At 35.4% G+C, this 11,240-nt stretch overlaps 1 protein-coding gene across 2 annotated transcripts; it reads left to right on the forward strand.

The window, feature by feature from the left end:
* The first annotated feature begins 841 nt into the window (after positions 1-841).
* Positions 842-10,151, forward strand: LOC132699616 (putative inorganic phosphate cotransporter). Of its 2 annotated transcripts, XM_060666433.1 has the most exons (7): positions 854-979; positions 1,034-1,203; positions 8,457-8,644; positions 8,694-9,042; positions 9,097-9,285; positions 9,343-9,881; positions 9,934-10,151. In XM_060666433.1, the coding sequence occupies exons 2-7, from the start codon at positions 1,170-1,172 to the stop codon at positions 10,132-10,134; spliced, it is 1,500 nt and encodes a 499-aa protein (XP_060522416.1). In that variant the 5' UTR covers positions 854-979; positions 1,034-1,169; the 3' UTR covers positions 10,135-10,151. The 2 variants fall into 2 exon arrangements, with proteins under 2 accessions (XP_060522415.1, XP_060522416.1); XM_060666432.1 differs by having other exon boundaries at positions 842-1,203.
* The last annotated feature ends 1,089 nt before the right edge of the window (positions 10,152-11,240 follow it).

Raw genomic sequence — 11,240 nt, forward strand, 5'->3', positions numbered from 1 at the left:
GGTTAGTCTTCAACAATTAATTAATGAATATAGTAAAATATAATAAAATTTTATTTTGATCTTAAATATCATTTGGCATTATATAAATAATGAATTCGCGTTTTATCTGATAAATTCTGGATAATCAGACGATAATAACAGCCCATTAAAGTGGAAATATTTCCCAAAATCCAACTTTTTTTTATTCATATTTCAGGTTAGGATAAAGATATTGGGACGCGATTTTCACTGGGTTGTTGGGTTCTTATTTGACCATCTAATGACGCAGAAAGTTATATCTTTGCATTTATTTTTTGCTGAGAAGAACGATAGTCTTTTTGAAAATATCGACATTTATTTAAGAAAATGTTCGAAACCCTCTCTACCGTTTCCATTGCAGAGAAACAGCTATAAATAAAAAGGATATGAATGAAATTTGAAATTTTATTAGAAACCGAGTTTAAACATTCATGAGAATGGATTACGCTTTTTAGTGGATATTTCAGAAACTCGACAATAATTTCCAGCATTTGCACATGGCGGACTAACTTATCACATTTTTTTTTAATTTCTAGGATCGTAATGCGGAACCTCGTTGTCCTTACTGAGGCACCCTGTATATAGGGTGATCAATTTCAAAAATGAAAATTAACATGCTCTTCCGATATATCCCCCGATTAGTATATTTAAAAAATGTCAATTGTTTGGTACTTAGAGTTTTCCTCCGAACTGTATTTAAAACGAACTTTTATTAAATGCTTCGTTAAACAAAAAATGATTAGTTATCGATTTAAATTGGTCTACGTTTACGTGTAATTGCATGTTAAAATGGTAATATGCTCGCGGTTGTAGTAAAGAAAAAGCCGACGAGGCTTCGAAAACTAGTGAAAATCCCGAATTCCTAAGAAAAAGAGAAAACCTCGTTATTAATTGAGCGGTATTATGGAAAATCTGACTCGGTGAAAAAAAAAAGAATTTGACTCGGTAAAACAAAACCGCGGTATCAGTAACCCTGTGAGCCTTTTGTTTGTCCGTGCAATTGTAATTCTTTCAGATACGCGTTAGTGCGCGGGTGTCGATGTTACAGGTAGGATGCCGTGATAGTCGGTAGACGCATCTTCGAGACCATTTTTTTAATCTTGCGCCGTTTGGGAATCGAGAGGGTCAAAGTTACCATTTTCTCGCCGACAATGCTCGAGGGTTGGAGACTAACGTTATCGAAATGTGAGTACCGTTTGGGCTTATATTATTTTATCGTTAAAGCCTTCTAACTGAAGTTGATATTTAATCTAAAATAACTGTGGAAACTGCCTTACCAAACGTTTTCCGTTAGCAAATTTGGGAATTTGTGTGCTTTATAGTAGGTATTGTTTAAATTATGCCGTTGGCCTTTATTTCAATAACTCAACCACCTGATTGAACACCATTGTTTAGGTCCCGACACCTTCAAACCGGAACAAATGAGTTCAGGCTCGGCTTAAACATTTCGCTTATTGGTTTTTTGAATTAAAAACATGTGGTATTCCTTTCAATATTTCATGGCACCACTTTGTTTTTCCATTGCTCCAAGCTTCTTCGAAATAATGTAACAATTTTTATTTTCTCTTTTGTACATATTCACTGTGCCTTTCTGCTATTTATATTATAAGGTTACCCACCAAAACTTATTTACTTCATAAGACTGAAAAATTGGTGCGCCATTTTGCAAAATTTTTACAATTACATATTTATATTTAAATTTTTTATTTAGCTAGGAATCGAAACAAAAAGATAACCAAATTTACAAAACAGTTCTTAGGAAATAGGGATAGGGAATAAAATCTTCTTTGATGGGGATACGGAACATTTGCCCTTTGTTCTGCAAATTTTTCGAAATCGAAATTTGTCAATTTTTCGGCGCTTTGCATCTTCTATTTATTATAGTCAGATTTTAAATATTTCGAAAACCGCACTCAAAACTTACACATGAGAAATATTAAATTTGTCTTCGCATGTTCATCAAATTTTAAAAACAATTATATACTGGGATTCCCATGTAAATAAGGAACATTCAATTTGCAGGATTACCGCGACGAGAATTTCTACGGTGGTTTAAAAAGAATGAAGGTCAAAAATCCGCGAAACATTAATAAGATTTTTTTTCTGTATCCAATAAATATAAACGAGGCTTGGTGGAGCATATAAAAAATAATGAAAACTGAGAATGAGTGCCTAAAGCACCAAGAAGATCTTTATAAATAAAAGAAAAAAAAACTACGACGTTTGGGTTGGTTTCTCCCAAGAATTGCCCTATTTTTATTATCCAATCAAGAAGGACGATTTTGTTGTTTCTATTGGTTGTTCTATTTCGAGTCGCTAAAAATTTGCCTCGTAGAGTTAACTTGCGCATAATCTATCGCGTTGCAAAAGTTAATAGTATGTTATAAAGTATACCCGCGCTGATAAAAAATGTCAAATACTGTTTTAATCCTACTCAATTAATAAACGAGCAATTTCGGCTGAACTTTATACGGATTGAAAAGTGACGCGCATATTTCGTGTCCGAGTGATTTTTCAATGAGAGATTTATAACTAACATTTACACAGAACAAAGAAATAACTGTACACTCTTAAATATTGAACAATACCCATGATATATATTTACAAACTACTAAGGTCTCAGTTATTTTTTAACGCAGCGACGAGTGTAAACAGAATTAATAGTTTTGTCTGCTATCACTGGATCACAATTTATTTCAAATAGTTTAAAAATATATTAGGACCATAGGACAATATTTAGAAACTGTTCCATTCCAATCGTTTTTTTTTGCTTTAAGAAGTTTTATGTTATGTTAACTTGGCGATTGTATCTTATAGAATATAAAGTCAATAATAAATAGGTGTGTAGGAAGTAAAGTATTAATGGGAGCCTTAAAATTGACATTAAAACGCCATAAACACGAAACTTGTCTTTGGCTAGCCGATAAAAGATTAAACAAACGATAAACATTAACCAACTATTTCAGAGCAATTTAAGTTCTATATAAAATTCTCATAGTAGTTTACGGTCCAAATTTAAAAAATAATGCTATTTTTGAACATACCTTAGACGTATTAGTGAAGCACTCTGTATTTGAGTATGTTTTAAAAAATTTATCATTTGTCATATATTACAAAAACTACGTATTTTGTTGACCTAGTGCAATCCTAGTGTAAAAGTGCAAAATTATTTTTTCAACAATATGTAAAATTTATGAAAAACCAAGACATTTAAGGCATTTATTTGATTCAATATAGCGGCGTACTCAAATTTTTATTATCTAATTTTCCGTTTTCCCACAAATGTTTGCAAGTTTAAGTCTCTCTGTGGTTTCTCTGACATCGAGAGCTATATACGCAACTTACTTATCCATAAAATCCGTCATTTTTAATGACAGATACCAAGAACATGATTGAATAGAGTTCCACACGGCCAAAGCGGTAAATTATAGAAAAAAAAGTGCGCCACTGCATTTAAACACGAACAAGTGCCCTAAGAATTCTTTTATTCGAAAAGCTTAAAAAGCTTAAATATTTTTCAAAAAGTAGGTCCCCCTCTAACTCTAAAGTTTAATAAAAAAGTTGTAAAGTGTAAAAAGAAAGCATAGTATAAGTATTATTTTTTTAATTGATACACCTGTATAATTATTTCATCACAAGAAACGTCCTATTACGCTGATATCAAAAATATATAACATGTTATAGTTCTTTTTAACATTAAGGCCAGAATTAGCCAGAGATAAACTCGTCGATTAGTTGGTCCTGTATCATCATGGCGTCACGCGAACGATACTTATTTTGTTTAATTATGACAGTTATATTATTGAAAGAATATCAAAATTATCGTTGTATATAAATAAAAATTACAAAAAATGCAAAAAGCGCCAACGAATATATCACATAAATAATATATAGATAATACAAACATTTAAACATGTCCTCCAATTTTTCGAATACACGGTTGACGACGCCCTTTTTAAATTTGTCTAGAGCTTCAATTATCTAGACAAGATGCCAAATCATTAATATTATGTATTTTTAAAGTCGATTCAATTTCTTCCGCGTTTTATAGAAATATTCGTGATATCTCCGAATAAACCAACCATTTTAACGACCCAGTGACGGACAATGTTTGCATAACCACCGTGTTTAATCAAGTAATGTATTGTCAGTTTTATTGACGAATTGTTCAAAATACACAATGTACCTGACACGGATGACAAGTAGAATTGTGTTTGGATTTTGTTATGGTATATTCGTAAAGATTTTTAGGAATAATGATAGACAAACACCACGTAAAATCCGCAGCTTAGGTTTTATTACATTTTATTACTGGTCGTGAGTGGAAATAAGTCGCTCGCATCTAGAGAACGTTATGAATTCATTTTTCGACTTTTACTAGTTAAGCCGAAACGTCACTAGTTGATTAGTTTGTAATTCTCAGTGTGGCACCTATGGTCGCTAGTGCACCTAATATTCAAATACCCTGATAAATTGTATATGCGATTTCATAGCATATTAAAATAAATATTAGCCAGCAAAAATCGTTTACATAATTTATTTATAATTAACCTTTTTGCTAGAATTTGTAACAATTAGTTTTAATTTGTTATATTCCGTACCTCCTTTCGCACTGTTTCTAGGCTTAAAACTAAACCAAATCATGTAAAAAATAACATTGGTGCGCCTTTAACGGCTGGCGGTCCTCAACAAAACGACAATAGCAACAGCATAAATTACTAAATACTGTCAGACACCTCATAAGCGATTTTCCACTTCAAAAAGAATGAAGTGAATATTGAATTTACTTGCCTTATTATTTTACGCAGTGTTCTTCAAATTCTAAAATTCGGCTCTTGTTGATTTGGGACTGTTGACCCTATATACGAGGGCAGCGCACAAATTTTCCTGCCTGAATATGAAAGAAACAAAGTAGAGTAACAATTTTTTTATTATTTTTCAATATTATCCCCCTTAACTTCAACACACTTATTACATCTCTTTCTTAACAACTAAATCCTTTGAAAAAAATATTCTTTTGGTTTGTCTGCAAAATGCGCTAAATAATAATAATATCCAAACAAATAATAGTCGCTGGGGGCCATATCTGGACTATAGGGAGGATTATCTATCTGATGGAACCCACACTCTAAAATGGCAGCTTGTGCAACGCCAGCAGTATGGACACGTGCATTATCGTGCCTAAGACGCACGCCTCTGGTCAGTTTTCCTCGACGTTTTACACGTATGCAGTCTCGCAATTTATGTAATAATGTTGCGTAATATTTACCATTGACAGTGGTATGAGTTTCTTTAAAATCTATCAGAACAATTCCTTCACAATCCCAAAAGATCGTGGCCACCACCTTTTTTGTAGACTGGCAGACTCTGAATTTTCTTGGAGGTGCTTCACCCTTACGACGAAACTCCATTGATTCTTTTTTCGATAGAGGGCGATAATAGAGAACCATAGTTTCATCTCCCCTTACAATAGTTTCTATCACAGGCTTCGGTTCAAACCGACAAAGTTTCAAAAAAGACCGCGCACATTCGACACGGCATTGTTTTTGAATAGCCGAAAGGTTTTTAGGAACCCATCTTGCACTAACCTTATGCATACCTAAATGATCATGCAGGATTCGACGAACACTTGTATCAGAAAACTTAATAATTTCTGAGATTTCCTTGACCTTTAACCGTCGATCACTCAATATCACCTCTTCCACAATCGCAACAATATCTTCCGTTATGACCTCCACTGGTCGACCAGTTCTTGAATCATCTTCAAGGGACTCCTGCCCCATTCGAAAACGTCTTGCCCATTCTTGCACTACAGAATACGAAGGAGAACTTTGGCCGTACACACTATCCAGCCTTTCTTATAATTTTAGGTGCTAACCCTTCTTTTGTCAAAAATTTTATGACTGCTCTATACTCAATTTGCGTTATTTGCGACATTTTTTCGTTTTTTGTTTAAAATCAAACTATTAATTAAAAACTATTTGACGCAAAACTTCAATTTTTTTTTCGCAGCCTACTAAGGTGTATATTTAAAAGAAGACAAAGTTTTATCATGATACTGGAGCTGCATCTATGTCAGGCCGGGAAATTTTGGCGCTAACCTCGTATATGTCGGCGCCCTCAGTTTTAAGTATTTCATATTTTCCCATATTTCGTTTTGGGTAATTGGAATGTTTATTTTTGATTCGCATTATTTATCGGTTTAACCTAAACAGTTATAATTCTGTCATTTGTAATATTGTGGACCCATGGGAACCCCACTTTGGTATTTTTCCGAAGTGAACGGAACGCGAACCGGCGAAGATAGTCTGGCTTTGTAAAACCACTGGTTAGGTGTCTAACAATATGTCGCCTCGTTCGCCATCAGAACCAGCCCCACCGGGTTTATTATATTATTTTCATTTTTTCTTACGATCTCCGACATATAGTTTGTCTCAATCTTCATCGTGCTGACTTTTGCCTGCAATTATGGAAGTTCCCAGTCGACCACAATAAAACTCGTAGGTAGGTATTAATGGACAGAACATTAGGGATGGACTCTCAAAAGCCATAATATATTTTTTGTATTTATTTAAGTGGGTATAATCTTATTGGATTAAGCATGAGAGAGAAAAAATAATAACACTAAATATACACAATAAATTAATAGCTAGGAATATCTATACATAATTACATTTTTATTATAATCTCCTAATCTAATTCTGTTTCACTATCAGTGACGTCATTCAGATTAATTATTATAGGATTTACGTTGTTTCTTCATTTGTGTGTTAGGAATTGCATTTTTTATCAAATAACATTGGGACTTAAAGTAGGTTTTGGTTTCATTTAGTTTCATTTGGTTCCATTTCATTAGGTTTAAACATGCAATGATATGGAGGAAGACGTAAAACAGTATGCCGAGCCTGTTCCGACAAATTTTCGCGTATATACTGTTTTTTAATTGCATATGAATTTAGGACTTCCAAAAGTTGCGCTTTTTTGTAACTGAATTCAAAATAAATATCATTTTGTAACAAATATTTTTGGATTTTCGTTTTTGAACTTTATGAGGCTGGTGCTTTGCGTAGCAGACGGTTGCGCTGGCTTGAGTTATCCGTGACAATCACACTGTTATCGGGAATATTTTTTAAAAGATTGTTTTGAAACCAATTTTTAAAAAGTTCGGCACTCGTATCCTCAAAATAATCCCAGCTAGAATCCTTAATATTCTTTGCAGACAACAGCAAGCACTTTGGAACATATCCCTCTACGGACCAAGCCTGTATTATGGTGATGCGTTTTCCTTTATTTGAAGGTGCTCATTTTGGTAAATTTTTTATCTGTTGTCTAATCTATATCTTTTCATTTCTTGAAGGTAATTAAATCTCCAAGTGTGACTCCATTACTACTTGCCATTGTCTATTTTGCGGCACTTAACTCCAATTTTACAAACAACTGTATGGAGGGTAACACGGCTTATATTTATATTGGTTTCATTTTCTTCTGGCTTCTTTTGCAGTTTATCCAAGGAAGGAACAACTTCCCCTTGAGAAAGACAATATACTTTCTTTCTTATTATTTACGTTTATTCATTTTCTTCAATTCTCCACTATTAATAATATCCCTTATCGACCATATTGGGGTTTTTGTTAAGTAGACAGATTTCTGTCAAAGTTTCTTGTTTAATAACTCCTCTACTGATTAAAGTTGCATGCACATTTTTCACAACCTGTTTTGCATCAAGCATAAAACAACTTTTTCTAGTTTGTTTGACACGAGCAAAGCTAGTGTTTAATGAACGAGTGACTTAAAAAGTTTACCGAACGTGTTGCATACTATCCTTCTTCTACGACCGTTAGTTTCTGGGTACATTTTCGCAAAGAACCACTAATACATTCACGACAAAATTCAAAGCGTGGGCTTTATCTCCGAAAGCATCCGATTGCTCCCAAACCCGTGCGGTAAAATCGAGTAAACGTCCGAAGTGGCTCGGATTCATGGGAAACAAAACTGATGTGGTAAAGTAACGCTTCCCGCACGCTAGATCGGTGTGTAATTAGGTATTTTACAGACGGGAGTAGAAAAAAAAAACGATTATTCAACACTACCACAAATATATACTTGGCTTACCCCTGCCTTGTCACTTAAGTAAGAATAATTTTTTTGTTAATGGCTTTACCCAATAACAATAGGTAATAACATCGTTAAAGGTTTATTGGGAAGGAACTGTCGGAAGCCAAGAGTACGAATATCAGTATAAATCAGGTGAATATTTTGCTTTATATTTTACTCTAAAATTCTAAGCAACTACAACAGATGTAATTGTGTTCTTTCCAAGTCCTTATAAAAGTAGAGAAATAATGTACGAACACATACAAGGCATTTGCCTTTTATCATGTCAGTAATTTTTTTCCAAATTTTAGTTTTTCAATAAATTTATCATGATTTTTCTATAGGTTTTCTGATACCCCAACGATACGTTTTGGCCATCATGGGATTCTTCGCAGTCGTCAACGCGTATACCATGAGGGTGTGCCTATCTCTAGCTATAACCGAGATGGTAGTCCCAATAAATACTACCGAGCACTTCGATCCAGATGCCTGTCCAAGCGATTCGCCAAACTCGACTCTCGGGGCTGTCAAAGTGCGTACCAAACTAAGGACTTATGGGATATTACTGTCCATCGTTTCAGGATACCAACACTCTATATGACTGGGACGAAAAAACTCAAGGGTTAATTTTAAGTTCGTTTTATTGGGGATACGTGGTCACCCATCTGCCCGGTGGACTGTGGGCAGAAAGGTTCGGTGGAAAATACTCGTTGGGGCTGGGAATACTCTCGACGGCAGTCTTCACGCTCATAACGCCCTGGGTAATTTATAGCTCCAACGGCAATTGGAAAGTTCTCGTAGCGCTTAGAGTATTAGAAGGTATCGGAGAGGGTACGACTTATCCCGCACTAACCGCCCTACTGGCCAAATGGGTACCCCTACAAGAAAGAGGCACGATAGGAAGCATAGTATACGCCGGTAGCCAGTTTGGTATGCAGAAATACAACTTGAATAATCCTCTCTCAACAACGAGCTTGATTTAAGGTACCATTCTCAGTAACTCGATCAGTGGCGAACTGATCAGGTTCACGGAGAATTGGGCATCTGTTTTCTACTTCTTCGGAGCCGTGGGGATATTATGGTTCCTAATTTGGGTACTGCTGTGCTATTCTGAGCCGGATACCCATCCCTTTATCAGCGACAAGGAAAGGGAATACCTTGCCGTCGAATTGAGTACGCGACAATTGCAGTTTGATGGTGGGTGTTGAATAAATACACATTTTATTTTAGGCGGACTCAGTGACCGAAAGTTGGATGTTCCTTGGAAAAAAATTTTCACGTCGGTGCCAGTATGGGCGCTGATAATAACCCAAATCGGTCATGATTGGGGTTTCTTTACCATGGTAACGGACCTACCAAAATACATGAAAGACGTGTTGAAATTCAACGTCGCGGAGAATGGACTGTGGTCCTCGTTACCATACGTGATCATGTGGTTCATATCTTTAGGATCGGGTTGGCTCAGCGATTGGCTCGTGAAGACCGGTTACATGAGCCTCACTTTTTCAAGAAAATTTTTTACGTCTGTTGCCTCTCTGGCTCCGGCAATATTCATCATAGCCGCTTCGTATTCTGGGTGTGACAGGATGCTCGCGGTATCCATGTTCACCATCGGTTTAGGTTTCATGGGTTGCTATTATTGCGGAATGAAAGTTAACGCTTTAGATTTATCGCCCAACTTTGCCGGTACATTAATGGCGATCATCAACGGTATCGGTGCGTTGAGCGGTATAGTTACTCCCTATCTCGCCGGCGCTTTAACGGAAGACGTAAGTTGATTGGGTCAAGGCCACGCAGAAATATTGCTTGGTTTATTTCCAGCACACTTTGGTGCAATGGAGGAGTGTTTTCTGGATAACATTTGGGGTATTTGTCTTCGTCAATGCTGTTTATTGCTTGTTCGGAACCGGCGACGTCCAAGTCTGGAACGATTTGCAAAAGGAAGAATTGAAAACGGAGAAGTTCAAAGGATCAGAAAATGGCAACGGCGTTCGGGAAGGCATCTACGAAATGAAAGATTAGAAATGTAATTATTTATTCTTAAATGTGTATTTTGTAAATATGGATATAAATAATTGACTTAAGGAAATCGCGGGTTCTTGTTAATAAAGAACTTTTAAAAGGTCTGTAAGCTTCGATCTTCCGTTGCCTACGAACAAACCTAATCCTGGAATTATTTTCTTTTAAACAGTGATCACCACTTACATAATTCTGAAATTTTAATGGGATCCGTGGAATTGGACTGTCAGCGCCTATGTTAATTGTTGATTGCGGCAAAATATAATTGGTTGAAAACGAGATTTGTAATGACAGGTCTTATTGCTTGACAGTGAGAGTTGAAATAACTCTCTGAATATTTTTTTATGTTGGCTTCAGGTATATCTAGTAGCTATTTATTTACTTATTATATTGTTATTAACGATTACACCATTGGACAATTAGAAAATAATTATTGATACTTACAAGAACTTAACTAACCAAACTAACTATGGTATGGTATGGTATGCCTTGCGTTTATCACTAAAAATTTAATCATTTTTGGACAACACGCACTTAACGTAACGCAGGAACAAATCGGAAAATTAATGCAATCTTTGTCAAAACATCGAAGGAAAAAACCAAACGAAACGATTAATTGACAGCATGCCGGAGACGCTTCTTGGTATTGCTCATATAACCTCATTCCCGTATATCACGGGTTGCCAGCGCGCCTGGCGTCTAGCGTGGTTCGAATTTATTTTATTTGCTCGGCCTTCCCGAACAATGGGTATCTGCAAACGAAGCAATGGACCGTTAATGCATTTTCTAGCTAGCAAAAAGACCAGACCAAAGCATAACCACGCCTATCATATTCCAAACGGACAAAAACACAATACAAAATTTTAACGAAGAAAGATGATAAATTAATACTAAACCTAAGTAAAAAACCTAACCTCCTATGGCCCTTGGCGGTTATATCATTTAAATGATTCCAGTAAGTCAGCTTACAATCACCCTTATTTAATATTTAATGTCATTCATTCTTTTTAAGCGCATGAAATTCAATGAATAATCAAACTTACTTGTTGAAAGAAGTTGAAAGAACTTCAATGCCTAGTGATGTGAGAAAAAGGAACTATACAATTTAT

Source organism: Cylas formicarius, unplaced genomic scaffold, assembly GCF_029955315.1.
Source record: "Cylas formicarius isolate icCylForm1 unplaced genomic scaffold, icCylForm1.1 PGA_scaffold_3__17_contigs__length_32017465, whole genome shotgun sequence".
NCBI classification, from domain to species: domain Eukaryota; kingdom Metazoa; phylum Arthropoda; class Insecta; order Coleoptera; family Brentidae; genus Cylas; species Cylas formicarius.